At 30.1% G+C, this 23,206-nt stretch overlaps 8 protein-coding genes across 8 annotated transcripts; 7 read left to right on the top strand and 1 right to left on the bottom strand.

Annotated features, from left to right (window-relative positions):
• Window positions 1-356: 356 nt before the first annotated feature.
• Window positions 357-3,206, top strand: ELE39_002060 (uncharacterized protein; the record flags this gene model as incomplete). Its single annotated transcript, XM_067344910.1, has 1 exon — window positions 357-3,206. The coding sequence occupies one exon, from the start codon at window positions 357-359 to the stop codon at window positions 3,204-3,206; it is 2,850 nt and encodes a 949-aa protein (XP_067199344.1).
• Window positions 3,207-3,423: 217 nt separating this feature from the next.
• On the bottom strand, window positions 3,424-4,836 carry ELE39_002055 (10 transmembrane domain; the record flags this gene model as incomplete). The annotated part of the gene is made up of 1 exon (XM_067344905.1): window positions 3,424-4,836. The coding sequence occupies one exon, from the start codon at window positions 4,834-4,836 to the stop codon at window positions 3,424-3,426; it is 1,413 nt and encodes a 470-aa protein (XP_067199339.1).
• Window positions 4,837-5,313: 477 nt separating this feature from the next.
• On the top strand, window positions 5,314-6,579 carry ELE39_002044 (serine threonine phosphatase; the record flags this gene model as incomplete). The annotated part of the gene is made up of 1 exon (XM_067344894.1): window positions 5,314-6,579. The coding sequence occupies one exon, from the start codon at window positions 5,314-5,316 to the stop codon at window positions 6,577-6,579; it is 1,266 nt and encodes a 421-aa protein (XP_067199328.1).
• Window positions 6,580-7,129: 550 nt separating this feature from the next.
• ELE39_002033 (signal peptide protein) lies at window positions 7,130-7,681 on the top strand (the record flags this gene model as incomplete). Its single annotated transcript, XM_067344883.1, has 1 exon — window positions 7,130-7,681. One exon carries the CDS (start codon window positions 7,130-7,132, stop codon window positions 7,679-7,681), a length of 552 nt encoding a protein of 183 aa, XP_067199317.1.
• Window positions 7,682-8,248: 567 nt separating this feature from the next.
• Window positions 8,249-9,763, top strand: ELE39_002022 (signal peptide protein; the record flags this gene model as incomplete). The annotated part of the gene is made up of 1 exon (XM_067344872.1): window positions 8,249-9,763. One exon carries the CDS (start codon window positions 8,249-8,251, stop codon window positions 9,761-9,763), a length of 1,515 nt encoding a protein of 504 aa, XP_067199306.1.
• A 507-nt stretch (window positions 9,764-10,270) lies between these two features.
• ELE39_002011 (signal peptide protein) lies at window positions 10,271-12,949 on the top strand (the record flags this gene model as incomplete). The annotated part of the gene is made up of 1 exon (XM_067344861.1): window positions 10,271-12,949. The coding sequence occupies one exon, from the start codon at window positions 10,271-10,273 to the stop codon at window positions 12,947-12,949; it is 2,679 nt and encodes an 892-aa protein (XP_067199295.1).
• A 2,522-nt stretch (window positions 12,950-15,471) lies between these two features.
• Window positions 15,472-18,396, top strand: ELE39_002000 (signal peptide protein; the record flags this gene model as incomplete). Its single annotated transcript, XM_067344850.1, has 1 exon — window positions 15,472-18,396. One exon carries the CDS (start codon window positions 15,472-15,474, stop codon window positions 18,394-18,396), a length of 2,925 nt encoding a protein of 974 aa, XP_067199284.1.
• A 572-nt stretch (window positions 18,397-18,968) lies between these two features.
• Window positions 18,969-21,743, top strand: ELE39_001989 (signal peptide protein; the record flags this gene model as incomplete). The annotated part of the gene is made up of 1 exon (XM_067344839.1): window positions 18,969-21,743. The coding sequence occupies one exon, from the start codon at window positions 18,969-18,971 to the stop codon at window positions 21,741-21,743; it is 2,775 nt and encodes a 924-aa protein (XP_067199273.1).
• Window positions 21,744-23,206: the final 1,463 nt, after the last annotated feature.

Here is a 23,206-nt window from a genome sequence, read left to right as displayed (position 1 = left end):
ATCTAGAAGTTTATCACGAAAAAATGATAGTAATTAACAATACTGGTACTGCTTTTAGAAAAATTATAGATTATACAATAATTAGTAGAATATGACTATCTACGTGATAGAAAAAACAATCGAAGTAGTTTAGGAATAAATTAGTCCTAATAAGCTAATTAATCACTTGTTTTGAGAATCCGTTTGATTTTGGATTCTAATTTAAGTTTCAAAGCATTTGAGTAGATTTAGCGGGGTTTTTAGTGCAAATTTATTGCTAGGGCAAATTCAGATGGTAAAATAATAAAGTATGAAAAAATAAAATTTGGACAAAATAATGCAATTTTAATAATATAAAGATAATTTCTGGTTGAGAGATGTTGAAAAACCTCACCTTCAAACCTCCAACTCGTTCTTTCATAGCCTGTTGCATAGAGTTTCGAGAAAGACAGGAGTTCTGTAGAACAAACGTTATACCTCTACTATTAAAGAAATCCTCAATTTCTAAAAAAGTATTAATAAGTACTTCCAAATCAGTAGAAAAAAAGGTTGCATCTTCAAAGAAAGAACTTAAGAACTTGATTCGCGAAATTACCAATGTAATTAGAGCCTCCCCTCGTAAAAAAAGGCCAAGTATTAAAGAATGGATGGGAGAGGTTAGGGATCTCATAAGGGCTAAGGAAGAGGTGGCAAATAGCAGATTGAACGAGCTTCAAAATAAGCTTCTGGACGCTAAGGTTGATTATTCCAATTCCATTATCATGAATGAGTCAATGTTGGATCAAGTGGTAGAAAGGATGAATTCCCTAGTACGGAGACTTGACAGATTAAATTTTCGTGAAGATTCTATATTAGATAAGATAGATTCCTCGGATTTAAAGAAGATGGAGATTCTTATTCAGGTGAGAGAGTATCTCAGGGAGTTGCTTACTTTGTCAAACAAAGTTGAGCAAGTTTCTGATTCAATAAAAAATTCGAAAAACCTGAAAAGCTCCAAAGTATATGCTTTATTGTCAAATTTAAAAGATTGTCTGTTGAAAATAAGCTTGATTGAGAATGGAAGAAATGTTAAATTGAACATAAAGAGTTTTATATATAATGAGATTTCAAGGGTTTTGGACCACATTTTCGAGATTTTGATAAACCAAATTACTTTGTTTTTGAAAAAGTATTGCGATTGGGGGCAGCTTGAAAAAATAGTTCAGCTGGTATTAAGCAGAAAATCTCCACAATTTGCTTTGAATGACCCTCCGGATCTTTCTATACTTGAAAGGAATGAGAGAATTTCTCAGTCGATTGGCATTTTGCTTGTACTAGCTTCTATTTGTATTGAATTAGGATTTGAGTGTGAGGAGTTAAAATTTTCAGCTGGCATAGAGACAAGTAATAGCTACAAGAACCCAAGGATTAATATTTGTGAGGAAATTATCTCTAGACTAGGGAATGAAATTTCAAAAAAACTCAAGCCCTTGTTCTTTTCAAGAAATAGCTCTCTTTCAAGTATCGAAAAGCCAGAGTGGCTTCTTGAAACATATTTTTCAATATTTAAATCCCACTCTGACTATTTAAAGAACCTTTGGAATGATTTAAATGCAAATTTTATGAGGGCCAAAAACAATGAGGAAAATAATGGCATAGATACCTATACTAGTAGGTATATTCCATTTTATATAGAAAAAGACAAGTATTTGGATACAATGAGTAAAATTGTTTCAGTTGATCCCAAGAAAATTCTTAGCATTACTCTGATCTACAATCTTCAGAATGCATTAAGAATTTTCTTAAGAAGAGCCATATATAAGGACGGAGTGGCTGTTAGGGATAACAAGACTGATTGTATATTTGAGAAGTTGGTAGAGCATTTATTATTAATTTATAGACATTGGAAGGATGTAGATGAAGAAACTTCAATGTTTATTCCATTAGACTTATTAACAAATCTAAATGTTAATAAATTAGTTATAACAAAGAAAAGTTCAATTGATGGGTTATTTGAAGAGGATAATAATATTCTACAGATGGAAGATCTTTCAAAGACTGCTGCCAATTGGGCAAAGTCTGCTTTCACGTTGGTTATGGGAAATCCGGATTCTGAGTACCTTGAAATGTTTAATAAGCCTTCAATTTTCCCATCAGAATGTGGAATATTAGATTGGTATTGCATCCTTAATCGTATATATATAGCAGGTCAGACTTTGGGATACATATCAGAATCTCTGATTTCCAGCTATATCGATAAATTTAATATGAAGAGAACAATTCATGATTTATATTCATCAATTTGTTCCCATTGTGGTTCTTCTGATCAGAATGTAATTTTGAAGTGGCTTTCAGATACTGTAGTTTATATTTCGAATGATTCTTTATCAAAGAATGGCCAGACTTTGATAATGCCAATTAAGTCTTCATCAAATGGGAATCAGGGAATAGGTAATCTTATTTTGGTTTTAGGTTACTCAATAGAGACAGTTGAGCTATTGAATGCATTTTCAGGAAAAATTTCGTTACTTTTGGATTCTTGTAAATCTTTCGAGAAGAGCCAATACTATATGGAAAATGATAAAAGTGATCAATATCGGATCAAAAGTCTAATTTTGGCTAAGTTTCACGAAATTAAGATTGAATTTGATTATTACCCACCTAAGATTTTTTCAGAAACCTTTTCTACTCCTATTATTGAGCAAAGTATTGTTGGAGAGTTTACTAATTACATTAGAGGTGAATGGAATAGAGTTGGCCATAAGGTAGGCCCTATGATTCCAATGATTTCAATATTATTAGAGTCTGTTGATATTGTTTACTTCACTATAGTCAATTTAAATCAAGATATTAATGCTAAAAGTTCACTCAAATCTGAACCTAAATTAGATGAAGACTTTCAAAAGTCAATACCAAATCTGGAAGGAAAACATAAAAAGAAAATAGAGTATATTTCAAAAATATATGATGGATCAATTGTAATGCTTAAAGAGCTAAAGGAAGAAATGATCAATGACATAAGACTGGAACTTTCGGAAGTAATCATCAAGCCTTTAATTTATAGCGAGATAGTGATACCTTCACTAGAAGACTTATTGAACTCGAATTCATTTTCAGGTAACGCTAGACTTCTTTTTGATGATAATCTTGCAAAAAAAGTCAATGAACTTAAATACACATTTGTGCTTTTTAGTCTATTCCTTTCAAATTCAAACCTGACTGAAATCTCAAAAGCATTGTCTGTTTGATTATCAGAAAATGATCTTGAAAAAGTTAACAATTGGCTAGTATTCGTTAAAAAGTTGCCGACATAGAATTTATAAACACATTAACTTTATTAATAGCCATTCAATCAGCATGTTTTATGTTAAAAAATAAGTTTTATTTGCTAGTAAATCTACTATAGACTTTATTTTTCTATAATAGTTTATAAGAGCTAATTAGCACAAAATTAGTACTCTGTTGTTACTTTTTCAATAGCCCGATGAAAATTGCACTCAAACACAATACAAGAATCAAAATGGCCATGGTAAGTAGAAAGAATGCAAGAAGTTTTTCAATTGTCAGCCCTTTGTGATTAAATACCTTAATATATAGAAGAGAAGGTATAATAAAGGCAGTGGTATTACTACATATTGTACCAACAAGCTCATAAGCAAGGCCAAGATTTGTAAAGTAGATTGCACAAGATGTTGTCAAAACAAGGATAAAAATGGTAATAAGATTCAAAGCTCTTTTCTCTGCTTTAGGTTCCATTTCAGTTACACCACTGTAAAGCAAAATAGATAAAGATCTTCTACATGGATGGCATTGGATGGGGAAGGAAAATACCATAGATACTGCAATAAAGAACTTTGCAATAAAAACGTCCAAAGTGTTAGTCTTAAATAATTCCAATACATTTGCCTTGCTAATTAGACGGCCAAAAAGTAAGTACCCGGAAATTCCGATAGTAGAATAAACTACGATACCCGTTCCAATAGAAATAATAATAATCTTTGAAAGCCTATTCAATGTTCTATTGTGAAGTTCATTAGATACTGTAAATATGTTTTGTTGGCAAGTAAATGCAAAAATAAGTATAGGAAAAGTTTCGAAAGTTCTACGAAGTGAAAATGTACTTATGTAGTCCAAGTTACCAGTTATAAAAGCAGGTTGCTCTTCAATTCCAGACAAATACATTGTACTTGTGTTATATACGAGTCTGAAGAACACAACAGCGACCACATACAATATGCATATAACACTAAGCCAGTTGGTGTATTTCATTGACTTCAGTTTATGTGGGAAAGATGCTGGGGCAATAAAGAAGACAACTGATGTTAAAAGAACAATAGCTCTCAAAACTTTTGGATCAATCCCATAAGAATTATTATAGAAGAACAACGAGTATACTAAATCTCCAACAACCATAAGATATGACGTAGATACTCCTAAAGATTTGATAACAATTGCACTATCAACAATCCACCTAAGCCCGGGAATATGATTGGCAGTAACCGAATAAAAGCTAACGTCATCACCATACTCCATTGCTATTGAAGAAAGGAGATAGAGTGAAAGAGATGATAAAAATGCGCAAAAGATTGTAAGTAATATTCCTTGTAATAGACCATTAGCCGCATATGCCAAAGGTATAGCAAGAGTACCAATTCCAAGCATAGTATTAACCATTGCTGACACTGCCTCACTCAAAGAAGATCCTTGAATTGCACCACCAAGCCCTGGGAGTGTTTCTGGTTCATCTTCAAAAAGACCATAAATAGCCAAAGACTGTGTTCGATTCATAGTTTTATAACTTGAAATCGAGCTTCTTGAAAGAGCACGACATCCTTTACCTCCAGCTTCCAAAAGTGGCTTACTCATATTAGAATTCATTTGCTCGCACCAAATTTTTGAATGATTTGAAACGGTTTCTTTGATTAATATAAATACGTAGCAGAATTAAACTTTGTTAATTCCAAGTTATAGTTTCAGACTATTACAAAAAAGAGTAAAAATATAAATCTAGATTTATACTATTGTACAATTCAACTAATCATAAAATCACACTAATGTTAGTTATTTTTACTCAAATCTTGTATTTACTTGATTTTATTGAATTTTTTCCAGTGGCTAAAAGTGAATTCCCGCCCAAGAAAAGTACCAATTAATCCAGATAATGTCAACAGTGGCGCCGAATTCAATAAAATGCAAAAAAGTTGAGCATGTAAGACGTGAGAATAAATAAAGGTAAAATAAAAAAGAATAAAATAGTCTTCTCCAAAATAAATATAAAAAATTGTTATATTTTCTAAGTGCATTTTTGTACAGAATTTGCATGATTGGTGTTCTTAATTCAAAGTTATTAGGACGATGAGGCAGCAAATGAATATTCGTAGCATGTATTTTGGGCTTGCAACAGTATTTATTGTCAGCATATTAAGGTACTCGTCATGTGAGCTAACTGTTTTTTCAATTGGAGATTGGGGTGAAAAGACGGAATGCCTTCTGAACGTAACAAAGAGAATGAGTAGTTTAGAAACTATTATTAATCCTGAGTTTGTTATTTCTGTGGGGGATAACTTCTATCAGAGAGGAGTCAAATCTGTGGATGATGCTGGTTGGACAGAAATATTGGAAGGGCCTTTTGGAGTATTGAGCAAAAAGTTAAAAGTTCATTCCTGCTTAGGAGATCACGATTGGAGAGGAAGTACTACAGCTCAAATTGACAGAACAAATTCTACTAATAATACTCGTTGGTATCTTCCAGGATATTGGTGGTATGAAAAAGTAACTTTTACATCAAAAGTTAGTCTACCATCTCTTTTTGAGAAATCAGGTTTGGGTGAGATTTTAGTGAATAATAGTTTTAATTCTTCCAAGGTTGATTATTCCACGAGCTGTGAGATTGATTGTTTGGATGAAATGGTTGATAATTTAAATACAATAGTAAATAGAAACAACTCCTGGAATGGTGATCTTAGTTACAAAGCTTCGATTTCTGACTACAACTCCGAAGAACAGGCTAATTCCACTGCTGTATTTATATATATCGACAGTTGGACTCTAACACAAGATCCTTTCAAGAAGACTTCTATTTCTCATAGACACTCCCAACTAGAGTTTATTGAACAAGCCTTAAAGGCTGCAGTTTCTGAAGGTGTCGAATGGATTGTCCTTGTTACTCACTATTCAATTTATTCAAGCGGCCTTCATGGACCACATGCAAGACTTGCAAGTATCCTTCTTCCACTTATTAAGAAATATAAAGTAGATTTTATAATTTCTGGACATGACCACCATTCTGAGATTCTTGTACCTGAAGATTTTAATTCCTATTTCCAGATTGTTGGAGCTTCTAGCAAACCTAGAGTAGGCTTTGGAACAACTCATGAAAATTCTATTTTTAAATCCAATTCATGCTCTTTCGCTTCATTCACATTCTCCAAAGATATTGCTGTATCAAGAATTTTTTCCGTTAATTCATCCTTATTCAGCTATTTCAAGAGGTCAAATAAATTTGAAAGATCTAAACTTAAGATCGAAAATACTCGATACCCACATTTCGTCTCATTACTCAGGGTTAAACCACTTATTAATGTCACTGGTTGGACTTTGTCCTTAACACCATTCTCATAGATATAAAATTAGTTAAAAGCTCATATTCTGTCATTTTCAAAAATAATGTTTTACCTATGATTTCGACTCTCCTTCAAATTTCTTTTAAATTTCTGAAATCCTGAAAAATCTAAAAAACCTAAACCCTAAGATGAACCTACAACCTTTCAAGATCTAAAACTTCATAAACACAATTGCCGATTTTCTGTTCAAAGTTTTGTGCTAATTAGCTACACTATCTCTGAATAAAAGCTCCATTAAAAAAACAATAGGTCATGTTCGAACGTACAAAATGAAAGATAGCGGCATTGTAAATTACAGTATGGAAAAATTAAGTCTGCTAGGAATAGCAACCCACCAACAAATGATATTAGTATTTGCTAAATTCACGCAAAAAAACCACGCAGAAAAAAATTCTCTCGATCTATTCTTTGCATTTGGCAGAAAAAACTATAAAATATTGTTAGCGCCAAGTTTAACGAATATGTCTAGTTGAAAATACGAAATAGATCTAGTTTAACTATTTATTCCGTAATTATTAAATTTCGGTTTGTTCCGTGATTCTTCCAAGATGTTTTTTAAAAAGCTAATTTCCGTAGCTACCTTTGTTAGCCTTGTGTTCGTTCTTCAGAGTGTGTTATTTAATTATGGGGATTCCTTGTCTACTAAGCAACTAAAATATTCCTTTATTGCAATGCCTAGACGATATAATCTTGAGCGAGGAACTAGTGGTAGTGGCTGTTGCTCTGGACTTAGAGCTAGACTTTCCAGAATGCTGGGGTCTTGCTTTGGATGTTGCTGCTCTAGGCCTAAAGAAGAAGAGGAGGAAGTAGAAAGTCCACAAGGAACATATTCACTTCACTTAGATATCGCTTCAGGATTTAGATTACATAGTGGTGATTTGACTCTCACTTGTGAGGGAGATGGCGGCAAATCTACTAAACGGACCCAAGATGATTTGCGAAAGTTGTTTGCTAGTTATGGGAGATTTGGCTGTACATCTCATGACCAAACTCTAGCTTGTCAAGAATTACTCAAAAGAATTCAACATCAAACAAAAAAATTGAATAGAAAGGGATTAAGATGTGAACTTGTTTCCGGTGACGTATTTTCTATTGGGTAATAGTAAGGTTATTAAATATAATCAGGGCAATGTATGAACCTCCACATTGTGGTGCCTTATTGAGTGTCTAATGTGTATGATTATTATTTGAATGTGTTTGGAACGACAATGCGACAATAATGGAATTATTTTCAAATGAGTTGTTGTTTAACTATTATTTAAGCTTTATTGGAATTTATTTTAACAATGGGTAGTCAGTCATGTTCTCGACGTTTTTTTAATCAAGTTGGTTGATTGACGCTTATTTGTTACTGTGTGAGAATATGTGATTAGTTTATTATTAATATGTTAAGTTTCATCTTCACCTTTTTTCTTTATTTCTGCGGATTTAATATGCCGTATACAGAAGTGTGTTTGCTTTGTGCTGGGTTACGAAAGGTTAAGGCGTGTATATATTATTTTTTAATTTCAAGTTGCACACGCAAAGCCAGGTTTATATATATTTGAGTGCAGACAAATATATAGACTTGCTAGTTTGAGTAAACTGGTACAATTTATTTTAAAATTAACATTCATTGATATGGGTTTTTTCATTTATATGTTTCAGGTGATTTGAAATATGATAATATGAAATACATAAAGTCGATATTCTATTTAATATTTATAAACTTATCGCTTTGTTTAATAAATTCAAGCGATTTGTTTGCTTCTTGTGAGTCTCCAAATGAGCCAGAAGAAGCAATTGCAAGTACTAGCACTGCACCAGGAATAAGTTCAGTAGCATTTGATGAGGTAGACCTAGCTGTTTATTCGTCTTCTGGAGAGAAAATTAGTGAGGATAATTTAGAAAAAGAACTTTATGAGTTATTTCAAACAACAGAAGGAGATCAGATAGTACAAATATCACGATCTTCTTCAAGTAGCGAAAATAATAGTGATAATGAAGATGAAACAGAAGGTAGATCATCTTCTGAAGCTAGAAGTTTAAAAAGGATGAGATATACATATAGTTATGGCTCTCCTGGAGAAGGAACTAGTAGTGGTAGAGACTTTCATAGCTCATATTATGAAATGCCACAGGGCTTTGCAGAAGCTTTTGATACTTTCTTGAAGGAAAACACTTTGGAATTAATAATATTAGAGCTTGAAAGGACTATATTTTCCTCTTCAAGCTTGTATTTTACATCAATCTGGAGAGATAGAAATAAACTATCTGGAAAAATAATATTTTTAATCCCTCTACTAGAATTTTGGGGAAATAAAGACCATAGGAAAAATTTGCCAATAAAAGAAATTATGATAAGATATTTTCAATTTACTAAAAAACAATATAGGTCCACTATTTTAAGCGATTACGGAGGTTTTCAACGTACAAATTATTGGATGATGAGAAATTTTAACAATAATATTGACAAATTAAAGTGTAGCGATCCCAAAAGAAGTCTTGCTGTAATAATTCTATTATTTGAGTTAAACTTTAAATTATTATCGTCTGCATACTTGTTTTATTTACTAGTTTGCTCATTTAAAGAGTTAGAAGGGTTGGAATTTGAACAGAGTTTTAAATTATTAAAAAGTAATAAAAAACGTATTGCATCAAAGATTTCCGCAGTTGGTGGTGATAATGTTAAGAAATTTCTTAAAGAAATGAAGAACAATATTTATTCAATGTCTGAACTCAAGATTAAAAAATACAAAAAACCAATTCAATTTCCATTAATTATGAACAAAATTAATGTCCGTAATTTCGGCTTAAGATTTTGCTTATCACTATTGGAGCTTTATTTAATAAATACTTCGGTATTCTCTATGACGAATCTGATATTTTTTTTTGGGTCAAGATTAAGTTCAGCAGCTGAGGTTTTCTTAGCATATGACATTATTAATACTCTCAAGAATATAAGAAGGGAGCTATTTGATATCATTGTAACAATAATATTTGATAGAGAAATATTAGGTTTTATAGCTAGAAGAATTATGGCTTTACATAATCTCGATATTTCAAATTTGAGAAGCAGATTTGGGGAGTGTATTGGGATAAAAAATAGGTATCGTGAACTGAGTGGTTTAATTCAAATTACAGATTACCAAAGGGCAGCTCTATTAAAGCAAGAATCAAAAAAGAAAAGAAAAAAAAGATAACAGTATTATCGTTTTTTTTTAAAAAAATAGTTGATCTAGGGTACAGTTTTCACTATATTACTACTGATCTCTTTTTTTGGTTAAAGCAAATGCTACTTTAATAATTTTTTCTTTTGTACAATAAAAGCAATTTAATTCAAGATTATGTGGAATATAAGCAACTCAGAGCAGATTTTAGCTTCAAAATAGTCACAAATTAATGAGGATTAACTCATTAGGTGAGTACAAAATATTAATATTCTTTGTATTTTACATATTATTTAATATTATGGATTTTAAATTATTGATTTACTTAAGCTAATATTTATTTTATAGAAATTTTATCCCATAAAAATCGTTAATACAATTAAATTTTTTTCACAGACTTATGATCATCATTAATTCAGTTTATTCACAAAATGTTACTTGTGACTCTGGCGCCGTCATGTGCAGTGTGTATTTGTGTTAGAAATAAATTCTATTTAGCAATAAAAAAAAGAATTCTATTTTAGGCAATAAATTTCAAAAATGAATTTAAAGGCTAAAATAGGTCTTTATTTAGTTTTAGTGTTAATTCTTGCTTTCATTGGTCAAATTCAAGCTGCGGAAGGTGGTAATTCTTCAGGTGATGAAAATGGAGATAGTGAAGTAAGTAAGATTTCAAGAATTCGATTAGAAAAATGGGCAGCTTTAACCACTATAGCATCACTTGAAAATACTTATGAAACTAGATGCGTCTCTAGTAAATTTTTATTAGTATTTTACAAATATATGTTATTTATTTTTCAATTTCTTTCAACTTTTGAAATTGAACGTTTAGAAATGGAGACAAACAGATTTTTGGGAATGATGGAATTATTGGAGTTAGAAGTAAAAGTATTTAGAAGCTGCCTTTTGATCCCATTTTCAAAGCTTAGACAGATGATTGAATTTGTTTCTGAAACTGCAAATTTGAATCTGTTAAATGAAATAGAGAATAGCTCAAAAGATAGTTTTATTCAATTCTTGAAATTTGTTGCACAAAATTCAGAAAGTATTTTAACAACATTAAATGAAATGGCTTCTTATTTAATGACTCTTTATGTTGAAATATCTGATAAGATTTTGGAAGTTTTATTATCATATATTTCTGAGACATATGAGAAAGCAGTAAATTTTCTCAAATATTTTGCAAGCGAGTTAAGCAAATTTGACGAAGAAAGGCTTAAAATGCTTTATACGAAAAAAAATCTTAAAAAAAGATTATTTAGATTTAAGTTAACCGAATTGAATTTTGAGGTTGAGAGAATGCGTATTTTGCAAGAAATGAGAGAGAAAAAATTACAAATAGTAAAAAATCTTGGTGAAACTGCTACAAAATCAAGTAAAATAGTGGCCGGTAAATCAAAATATGAATTTTCAAGTTCTGATGAGCTTCTATTAGAAACCGTTGTTTTATTTACTATTCTCATGACAGATTATTGTTTGAGAAGTTGTTTATTTTTCGATAGTTCAGCTGCTCTAATGGTTAAAGCGCTTGAAGAAATATTAGAAAAGTTCAACAAGTTAGTAGTAATGAGAGGCAATGAATTAGATTTAGAAGAAGAAAAGTCTGTTTCTACTATGTTAGAGGCTTACTCTCTAGTTAATATGGAATCTTTAAGAAAATACAATCCTATATTTAGGATATTTTCAACATATGCTAAAGATCAAGAATTAATATCTGATTTTGAATCTTTGCTAAAAATTTTAACGATTAGTATAAAACTGCTTGAAAAAAGTTTGAGGAAATTGGAAAGAATGGCATATGTAGCTAATTTAAATAACTTAATAAGAGAATTATTAAGAGAAGGGTTAGCGAATTTAAGTAGATTTGTTTCTGAATTGAGAACCAAGCAAATAACATTTAATGTAAATTATAATACAGATAATGAAGATATGGAAGATAAAGAATCAGAAAGTAAGGGCAAGAAAAAGCGTAGAAAACATGGAAAAAATAAAGATAGCCATTCACAAGGTGAAGGCACTCCTGGAGAAGTGGTGAAGAAAAAAAGTAAAAAATTAATGTGGCTAGAGCATCTATCAGCTAGGCAAGCGGACACGGCTATGCCAAAAGTTGATTCTTCGAGTGAAATAGATACAAAAGCAACTAAGGGCGAAGAGAAGGCTACGAAACCAAAAGTTTCTAGAAAAGATGAGAAGTTGAAAAAGCTTCTGAAAGAAGAGGAAAAGTCCATGCGAAGGGAAGAAATAAAGAAAGCAATTCAAGAACAAAAATGTACTAATACCTCATCAAGGAGGAGGAAACAAGAGGATAGAAAGTGTAAGAAAGAAGATAGAAGAGAGAGGGAAGAGAGAGAAAGAGAGGAAGAGAGGAATAGAGAGAGGGAAAGAGAGAGAGAAAGGCAGGATAGAATACAGCATAGTAACTATATGTATGCACTATTAAACTCATTAGAATCTTTAGAAGGAATGTTTATGGAGGCTGAAAAGAGTCAAAGGGGTCTGGGAGGCTTAATTTCATTTGTTTTTAGTATAATAACAGGTGGAGATCAAAGCTATGAAGATACTAAAGGTCTTGCAAAAGAATTTTCTTCACTGTCCGTTTCAGAAGAAAATACTGCGAGAGACACAGGATCACATTCAAGAGTTCGCGGTGAAAGAAGAAGGGCAAATGAAGTTCCAGGAACAGGAGAAAGACAGCCAACAGCTAAATTCTTTGAATCAAGAGTAGGGGCTCCAGCAAGAAGTACAAGAAGAAGTAGCCCTTCAGGAGATAGTGGGGAGGGAAGGTCAAGACATTATAGTGGTAGCACATCAAATGCAGTTGAAGAGCAGGGAACAATGTCTTTCGACGGTTTGACAGTACCTTATCCTTCAAGTTTGGAATCAGTAGATGACCCTAGTACTGAATCTAGGTTTTTAAAATTTTTCTCATCGAATGGTGAGGATAACGTTTCAGAGGATAGTGAAGATAGGAAGAGAGTTTTGTCAAGATATTGTTTGTTAAGTGATATTTATTTTTCGAACATTTCAGAAAACTCAACAACAGAGGAAATTAATGATTCATTAGAATCATGCGGCCGTGAGATCCAAAGGCTTCATTTAGATGTTGCATCAGGATTGAAAGGAAAAGAGCTTCTTGAAATAAAGTTAATTGAGAAAGACTTAATCAAAGCATTTATCAGAATGCTTTTGATATTACAACAAAGAAGTCAAAAAAGCTAACTTATTATCAAAACTATTAAAAAATGATTATATTGGCATTGTTAGAACAAACCAAAGTATTTTTTTTTGAATTCAAACAAATTAAGTTTTAATTAAGAATGTATTTTTAATAAAAATAAAACCTCATTGTCTAGTTTGAATTTCGTTTAATTCAAGTTATATTGAATAAATTGAAAGAATTATCTCAATATTGTGATTTGTGTTCAGCAAAAAATAATCAGTTTATGCATAGATTAAGATTCTTTCGTCGGTTTAGAAATGTAATACTGGTTAAACTCAGCCATAATAATGCTTTTCTTGTGAAAATTCACTGTAATTATCCGCTATTAAAACAATTAAAACTCTTTTTTTTCATATTTGTTTTTGCTCAGCGTTTAAATTTTACATGATTTTAGTATTGGAGTCATGTAACTGAATTTCATTTCTAATTGAATTCAACTTGAAAAATAAATCTATTAAATGTCATTCAAAAAATTAAAGTAATATGGTAAATTAAATTTTGTGAATTATTTTGGTAATTATAATTTTTATAAAATTATTTGTTTTTTTTTGCAATTAAATTTGTATTTACTCTTATTGAAAAAAGTGAGAATTGGATGTTAAAAGAGATCTTAAGTTCAAACGAGTCAGTTTCACTTTTAGAACGGTAATTTTTAGTTTCTCACTAAAGACAATCTTTTTTATTTGAAATAGGCAAAGGAGGTGTTGATACAGTTTTTAAGGCAAATAAATGTAAACTATTTAATTCATTGGTTGGCTTTCACTATTTTTTTGGTCAGGAATTGTGTAAGGGGTTAATACGGTTTATTTAATAAATTTTTCAAAATTAAATGCAGGATCTTTCATTTTAAAATGTCGTGTCTAGATAATTTTATTAATTATTAACTCAAGTTAAAGTGTTTCAGAGTTTTAAGAAGGGTAATAAATTTGAGAAAAATATCTCTGAGTTGTAATGTTTGAAAATTTTTTAAGTTAATATTTGAACTATATATTTAATTACTAAAAAGTAAAAAGAAAATAAATGAAAATTCAATGTAAAATTAAAAGAAATTGAGGGATTGAATAAAAGGAATAAAACAAAAATAATTCTGAGAACATGGAGAAGATAGGAAAAGAGAGAGATTTGACTTTCAGTAGTAATTGGAAAATCTAAGTAAACAAATATTTCCATGACAATTTTTATTATTTCTATTAGAATTCAGAAAGTCAATTTGAGTAGAAATTATATTTACATTGCAATATAAAAATTTTTTTCAAAAGAAATGTGCAATTGAATAATAGAATGCCGTAGCATTTTAAATGAAATAAAGTTGAATTTATCAAGAGGAATAATTATGTAAGTAAGAAATATTATTAGGAGTATCTATACGTATATATAAACATAACTGTTCAAAGGTATAAGGTGAACTAACAAATATAACTCATTAATATAGTAAAATAGATAGAAAAGCTTTTTAATAAAAAAAAGTGACAATCAGAATTACAGAACTTAGGTTATTAATTTAATAAAAAGTTAGAATTTAACAGGTAGGTATTGATTTATCTTTAATTTAAATGCCTTTTGTCTCAAGTAGGAACTTAACTGAATTAGTGTGGAAGTAGCATATTTTCACGATCATTTTTATATTTGAATACCCATAGTTTAATTATAAGGACAATTTTATCACATTAATTTGATGAAATTTTTCACAAACTTCTAAGAGAAAATGATCTTTTTTTTGTTTGAATTGGAAAATTTAAACCAAATAATGATTCTTTAATAGACTTAATGTAGACTATTTTCACATATTTTGCAGAAATAGTTAAATAATATTTCAGATAAAATCAGTAGCCATATTTTTAGTCTATTAAGAAGAAATAAGAAAAGTAAGATGGATAATATGCAAATCATCTTATTTAATCTAAGTTACTTTTTGATTAAGATCTCTAATACATTCAACTATGAGAAAAGACATACAAAGCCTTTTTATAATTATAATAATTCGTTGGAATTCTCATTAGTAATACTAGTATTACAAGGGATGAAAACTAAATATATTGAGTAATTAATAATTAAAAAATATATATATCACCACTGGCTGTGAAATTTAAGTAACTAATATTAACATGATTAACAGTGAATTAAGAACCAAATAAGTAATTTATAATATTCTTGCTATTTTTGAGATTGTGGTTAATCATTTTATTAAGAATAATTACAGCACCATTTATATATTTTGGTTTAATTTTGAATATTAATAAATCACTTATTTTATAACTCAAGTCAAGTACCGAAAATTAAATAATAATATATTTTAAAAGATTTGTAGTAAATTTATGATGAAAAATAATGTTCTAAACGTGAGAAACTTAAAATCTGATTAAATTTTAAATATGGTTTATATTAAGATAGAATGTAGCGCCACCATGCATTCATTTTTTTTTTTAGTCAAATATTACAATGGCTTTGAAAAAAAAATTCAAGAAATGAATTTTACACAAGAAATAGAATATAGACAGAACTAAGATAAGTTTTAACTATCATGAGATATTTTTGGTTAAGATTCTTTGTATTATTGTTTTTTACAAATTATGTAAAAATAATGAATGGAGCAGAAGCTCCAATGAATGAGAATGAAGATAAAAATTCAGCACTTTCTTTAGTTAAGAAAGAAATTGTTAATATTCAGGGTTTGCAAGATGCAATACAATTAATTGATGGTGTTGCTGACGCCAAATATCTTTTAGAATTAACATTCATAAATTTAGCTAAAATATTGGAAGCAATGATAAAATTTTTAACTATCTATAAAAATGAGATTAGAAATGAACATGCGTTTTTGAATGGGTGCTTTCAATCGATGTTTTTGAATTCTTTATTTGAAAGGAGTGATGAGATGGTTAGCAAAGCCAAGGAAAAACTTTTATTGGATTATTCATGTAATTCCAAGCCTGAGCTGTTTACAAAGCTAACAGAAATGCATGGAAATGTTTCACCAAGGTATTTTGAGTTTCTAGTAGACAATAGAAACGAGCTAGAATCTGAAGCAAATAAGTTAATGTTTAAGTTAAATATCTTACTTTCATTTGAAGCAAACGAAGAGTTTGTGACATTTGTTTTTTCAATTCTTGATTTAGGAAAATACGTTCTTGATTTATTTGGTAATTATTCAAATATACACTTAAATTCATCAAGACGAGAACGTTCAAAACTATTTATCTCAAACAGGCACAATTTTGGTTTATTTGATATAAATTACCATAGTCCATTTTTGAAATTGTCTCAGGTTTCTTTTGAAAAGTCGGAAGAAAATAGAGAGTTGGCTACAAAATTTGTTAATTACTTGGATTCACGGAATTCTGATGAAGAATTTGATAAAGTAGCAATAACAGCAGGCTTTTATTTATATGACAACTATTTTGGATCTCAAGGGTTAACAGAAGTTCAAGTATTAAGAGTTGAATTATTAGCTTTAACTGCAATATACAATTTGAGAGCTTCAATGTTTCTTATTTATATGTTTGGTGGAGATTCGGATAAATGGACGACAGATATTGAAAGATGTAATGTAGAAATATTAAACATGATGTCAGTTAGAGGGACAAGTTTGAGAGTTGAGGAAGAGGTTGTTGAGTTAATAAAAGTAGAGGTTAGGAATATGTTGGGATATTCTGAAATTCAATCAAATAACATGGTGAGAACTGGTTTTGATAGATCTTTAGAAAAAGATGAGATATTAACTAAATCAATGAATTTGTATGCATTATTATTGAAATCTCTGCTGCTATTAAAAAATGAAAGAGAAAAAGTATCAAGTTCAAAATATCTGAAAAAAATATTGGATTTGACCATTAATTTACTTGAGCCTTCAATAAAAGAATTCTTGTCACAAATAAGATTTAATAAACAGAATTTATCTGCTGAGCAAATGCAAATAAAACAAAGCACTTTATTTAGAGAAAGACTCAAGGATAGAAGAGAAAAAGTGAAACAGGATCGATTGAAGAAGTTGGATTTATATAGAAAAGAGCGTAAAGAGATGGAGAAGAGAAAACAGCAGGAAGAGGAGAAGGAGAGAATTGAAAGAAACGAAGCTAGAAGGAAGTTAAAAGAGGAAAAAAGTAAGAAAAAGAAGCATAAGGAAAAAAGAAAGTTTCCTGAAGCTTGTCAATCTTCAGAGAGACGTGATTTGAGTAATGAAGAGTGTGTTGAGCATAGAAGAAGTAGATCAAGATCAAGATCAAGACCACGCCCTAGACCTACATCACCTGGAAGTCAGTTATCTTTTAATATTTCTAAGCCAAAATCAGAAAGGAGACGAGAGAAGTTAGAAAAGTTATTACAAGAAGAAGCTAAATCTATTCAAAAAGAAGTAATTAAACAAACAATACAAATGCAGAAATCCAAATATGAATCTCCAAAGAAGCGAAAACAGGTGGATAGAAAAAACAGGAATGAGGATAGAAGAGAAAAGGAAGAGAGAGAAAGAGTGGAGGAGAGGGAAAGAGAGAGACAGGCAGAAAAAGAAAGGCAGGATAGAATACAGCATGGTAACTATATGTATTCATTATTAAATTCAATAGATTCTATAGAGGGATTGTACATAGAAGCTCAAAAAAGTCAAGAAAGTTTGCAAGGTTTGATTTCTTTTGTATTTTCTGCTTTATTAGATGATATTGAGGCTGAAGAAAGGGCTGAAGAAAAACTTTTAAGCTCTTTAGCAGCTGTTTCAATCTTAGAGAAAGATCATGCATCATCTTCTAGGCAAAGAAGAAGGACAGACGAAGCTTCGAGATCTACTGAAAATATTTCATCACTTGACATGAATAGCCGAGGGGCAATTTCCACAACTAGAAGTGGAATTCTTCCTTCTGTAGTATCCAGTAGTTTTTTATCTAATGGATTATCTGAATCTAGGGTCCGGCGACTAGCCAGAAAATCTTCTAGGTCCAGAGAAAGATCCAAATCAGTTCCTAATAGTAGAATTAGATCTAGTTCAAATTCTAGATCAACACTGAGGAGAATCTCAAGGTCAGTTTCTAGGCCAAGAAAAGCTGTAAATCAAATGGATGCATCGCAGACTAGAAGTGAAGTTTCTTTTGATGGTTTTTGTGTCCCATACATATCAGATTTTGATGCCAAACAAGATCGTTCTGCTAGAAATTCTAAATTTATGAGATTTTTTTCGTCTAATAGAGACTCAGGTTCAGATTTAACAGCTCTTGATCAATTAAGTCTTGAAGTTTTAGGATTAAATATTGAGTGTTCAAACATTTCAGAAAATTCTACTATAGAAGAAATCCAAACTTCATTAGAAGTGTGTGGAAATAAGATTCAACTGCTACACTTAGAAATTGCACCAAGTCTAACAGGCAAAGATTTTTTCCGAGCGAAGTTAATAGAGAAGGAATTAATTAAGAAATTTACAGAGCAGTTATTACTTTTACAAAAAAAGAGAAATTCATAGTTGGAACAATATTTAGTGGGATTGAAACATTAATATTATTTTCTAGTGTATTAGTTTCTCAGTAAAAGTTACTATTGAACAAAAAATCAACTTATTTATAAATATTTATGTACCCTAATAACTAGTTAAGTTCTGAACTTAAAAATAAATTCATTAAAATATGATTGGCTACATAGCAATTCATTATAGAGGGGATGAGAAAAATTGATTCGAATTTTCCTTGCTTTCAAAATGATTACTATTTTAAGGGATATTGAATTTCAATCGAAATAAGTGAAAACTGATTGTTACTAAAAAAGTATTTTTAAAAATTAAATTGACTATTTTAGAAACTTCCAATCATTTGTATATTTGAGATATATTTATGGGCATAAATTAAATATCAAATTTGAGTCATATCAAATTATTAATGTAATGAAGGATTTATTTATAATTTAGTGATTTTAAATCAGTTACTAAATATCTAGCAGTTGCCGCCAAAGCAGCATGGTAAATTTTGACATGCAACTTTAAAAAAAATTATAAATAATGCTTAATAAATTGTCGAATTAATCAAAGTATCAAAAACAACTATGAGCGCAAGGTTTAAGCAACTCATATTTCTTTGTTTGTTTTTTGCTTTATTTTTTAAGTATATTTCTGAAGTTAGAGGAGCCGAAGCACCTGGTAGTAGTGATGAAAATGAAACAACTGAAGAGCATAAAGTTCTCCATAAGGTTAGCCTTAACAGTCTAGTTTTTTCTCAATTTCAAGAGTTAATTACTAATTTTTATGAAGGAAATTTACTTGCGGAATTGGTTCTGAGAGAGTCATCATTTTATTTATCGTTAATTTTTAAATTGTTGGCTATATTAAATCCTCAAGTAGCATCAAATGAATTTATATCTTTAAAAAATATTTTTGTTAATCTTTCTGTTAGTTCTGTACTTGATAGAAAGAAAGATATGGTTTCACAAACAAAAATTGAAAAAATACAAGATTTTTCAAGATGCCTTAACCGTGAATTGCAAGATAAATTGAAGAGTCTAATGGATAATAATTCTGTTAGGTTTTTTGAAATTGTAACAGAGAATATTGGTGAATTAGAAGAAGAAATGCGTTTGTTGTTGGATAAGCTCACACTTACTTTAAAATATGGAGTGGATAACTTTTATGAATATCTTATTGTTTTGGTTCTTGCTCTTTTTAGAGATCATCATAACCTATTAATGAAATTTTCAGAAATATTCTCAAATATGACAAGGAAAGAGTTTTCTAAAAAATTTATTGCCAATAAAGATATTATTAATTCTATTGATTTATGCTTTTGTTATGATAGAGCTGATTATGCAGCTAGAGAAGATAGCATCGCCGAAGAAAGTACTTTACAAGTTCAAAAATTTCAAGAAACCATTTTATCTGAATCAAATTTGACAATCGAAGAGTTGTGTTTACTTAAAATGACATTGTTGACAACTTTTAGTCTTTTAAAAACAGGTTTGTACATAGTTTTTCTTTTTCATAAAGATTTATTTTACATGAATTATGATCCAATTAAGAATGTGGAAGGAGTTATAAAGAAAAAATTGTCACTGTTAGATTGTACTAGTTTGGCAGAAGAAAAACTTTTAGAAATTAAATTGCAGGCAAGGAGTTTATTAAAACTAGATGAAGTTCAATCAAGTAATATAGTTTCTGAAAGCTTTGAATATATTTTACCTAAAAGTTTTATAGTTTCAAAATTAAAAGACATTTACAAGATTTTACTTGAAGTTTTATTAATATTAAAACGAATGCACAGCGATTTAAACCTTGCATCATTTAAATATTTGTTTAATATGACAATATTAATCTTTGAAGAAGCTACAAAAAACTGTTCAGTAGAAATAAAAAGTATTCAGGATTATTCAGATGAAGAAATGAAAGATTTGCAATTGAGTAAATTTAGAGCTTTGATGTCAAACAGTGAAGCTGTTTCTAAGAAAATTAGAGATGCAGAGAATAAAATGTTATTAGCGAAACAAAAGGAAAAAAGGTTAAAAGATAAGAGAGAAAAAGAAGAAAAGGAAAAGGAAGATAGAGAACGTAGTAAAGAAATTAGAAAAGTTAGGGAAGATAGGAAAAGCCAAAGAAAAAAAACTAAATATAGAAGAGAGTTTCCTACTGTAGAAAGCAGTATAATAGAAGGCTCAAATGAGTCTGGAGTGGAGATAGAAAAGAGTATTGGTGCGGCTATTTCTCAAGTTTTCTCTGGCGTTAATTACGAAAGTTGTAGACCAAAAATTAATAGAAAAGAAGAGAAGTTAAAAAAACTTTTAAGAGAAGAGGAAAAGTCCTTACAAAGGGAGGTAGTAAAGAAAACAATTCAAGAACAAAAGTCTAGTAATACTTCGACGAGGAGAAGGAAGCAGGAAGAAAGAAAAAGTAGGAATGAAGATAGAAGAGAGAAGGAAGAGAAAGAAAGACAGGAGGAGAAGAGAAGAGAGAGAGAAAGAGAGAGAGAGAGGCAGGAGAGAATGCAGCATAGTAACTTTATGTATTCATTATTAAATACAGTAGAATCAATGGAGGGATTATTTAAGGAGGCTGAAAAAAGCAGACAAAGTTTATCTGGTTTAATTTCATTTGTTTATGATGTAATTACAAATGAAGTTGAAACAAACGGAGGGAGTGATGATAGTGGTCTTTCAGGCATGCTTGCTTCACTTTCTGTATCGGAAGTTGACAATGTACAAGAACAAAGTATTACATCGGATCTCGCATTGAAATTAGGAGCAAGGCCAAAAACAAAAACTAGATCTATTGCACCTCGTTCTCGTTCTAGTTCTCGTTCTCGTTCTCGTTCTCGTTCTAGGTCAAGGACAAGATCGAGGCCAAGGTCAAGATCGAGGCCAAGGTCGAGATCGAGGCCAAGATCAAGATCCAAGCAAGGATCAATTTCCAGTAGAAAAACATCTAGAAGTAGATCTTCAGAAATGAAAACATTAAAATTTGATGGATTTGAAGTACCTGATTTTCCATTTTCAGACCTTGATCAAGAAAACTCAGCCCAAAGGTCGAAATTTTTAGGGTATTTTTCACAAAGTGATGAAAAATTTACAAGTGAAGATACAGCAGATTATGGAAATAAATATTTAGATTTAGATAAAAAATTACTTGATTTATCTATTGTTACTGAAGAGTCAGGCGAAGAAGAAGTCTTAATTGCACTAGAGAACTGTGGTAATTTAATTCAAGATTTACATTTGAATGTAATTCCATCGGTATTTGGGAAAGAAATGATGTATCTTAAATTGATTGAAAAATCATTTGTTAAATATTTTGTAAAGTTTTTAATAATTCTTCAAAATAAAAAAAATGGGGAGTAAATTCTTATAGCTTTAGGTGATTTTCTTTTGAATTATAAATAAAGTTCAAAGTTAAAGAAATATAAAATGATTGATTTCTGGCAATAATAATGGGTTATCAATAATTGTAATATGTAATTGATAGAATATATTTATTCTGCGTTATTAAATTTAAGTAGATTTGATAATAACCAAGAATATTAGAGATTTATATTAATAATTTAATTAATTTGATAGTGATAGAAAATTATAGTAATATGCAGTATTTGAAAAATATTAATGAGACATACACTATTAATTTGATTGGACCTGAAGATATTTACTGAAGTGAATTTCTGACTAATTAGTATTAGAATTTCGATTTTGCACAATTGATAGTTATACTAAAATTGAACATTCTTGGAAACAAGTTTAAACAATAATATATGCGTTTGTTTAGTATAGATGATTAGAGCTTAGCTTTGCAAATTCAAGAGTAATTAATAATGCTTTGAAAAAACTTAAAAATAAATGTTGATAAGCAAAAGATGTAATTAATGTTAGGAAGTATATAAAAAAAACTAAGGTTAAAAAATATGTGCAAATTTAATTGGTAGATTAATGACTTGAGCTGGTAAAGCTTTTAAAGAAAATCGATTATACTAGAATTTAAAGTTGACTAAAGGGATTGCTTATCGTTTTTTTTAAGTATTGAATAAATAACTTAGAAAAAATTATTAGCAATATATTTGTTTGAGATAAAAATAAGTTTTACATTGATATTAAAAGTCGTATCTATGGTGTTATTAAGGTGTTTTTTTGATTAAGTTTAGGTTTAGGGGTTTAGGTTTAGGGTTTTAGGTTTTAGGGTTTAGGTTTAGGTTAGGGTTTAGGGTTTAGGTTTAGGTTTTAGGTTTAGGTTTTAGGGTTTTAGGTTTAGGTTTAGGGGTTTAGGTTTAGGTTTTAGGTTTTAGGTTTTAGGTTTTAGGGTTTAGGTTTAGGTTAGGTTTAGGTTTAGGTTTAGGGTTTTAGGTTTAGGTTTTAGGTTTAGGTTTAGGTTTAGGTTTTAGGTTTAGGTTTAGGGTTTAGGTTTTAGGTTTAGGTTTAGGTTTTAGGTTTTAGGTTTAGGTTTAGGTTTAGGGTTTTAGGGTTTAGGGTTTAGGTTAGGTTTAGGTTAGGTTTTAGGTTTAGGTTTTAGGGTTTAGGTTTAGGTTTTAGGGGTTAGGGTTTTAGGGTTTTAGGTTTTAGTTTAGGTTTAGGTTTTAGGGTTTAGGTTTTAGGGTTTAGGTTTTTAGGTTTTAGGTTTTAGGTTTAGGTTTTTTAGGTTTAGGTTTAGGTTTTAGGGTTTAGGTTTTAGGTTTAGGTTTAGGTTTAGGTTTAGGTTTAGGTTTTAGGTTTTAGGTTTTAGGTTTTAGGTTTTAGGTTTAGGTTTTAGGTTTTAGGGTTTTAGGTTTTAGAGGGTTTAGGTTTAGGTTTTAGGTTTAGGTTTTAGGTTTAGGTTTAGG

The sequence above is a fragment of the Cryptosporidium sp. chipmunk genotype I genome (genome assembly GCF_004936735.1).
Source record: "Cryptosporidium sp. chipmunk genotype I strain 37763 chromosome Unknown contig_21, whole genome shotgun sequence".
NCBI lineage: Eukaryota > Apicomplexa > Conoidasida > Eucoccidiorida > Cryptosporidiidae > Cryptosporidium > Cryptosporidium sp. chipmunk genotype I.
The sequence above is the reverse complement of the archived record's forward strand: the minus strand, read 5'-3'. Positions and strand labels throughout refer to the sequence as shown.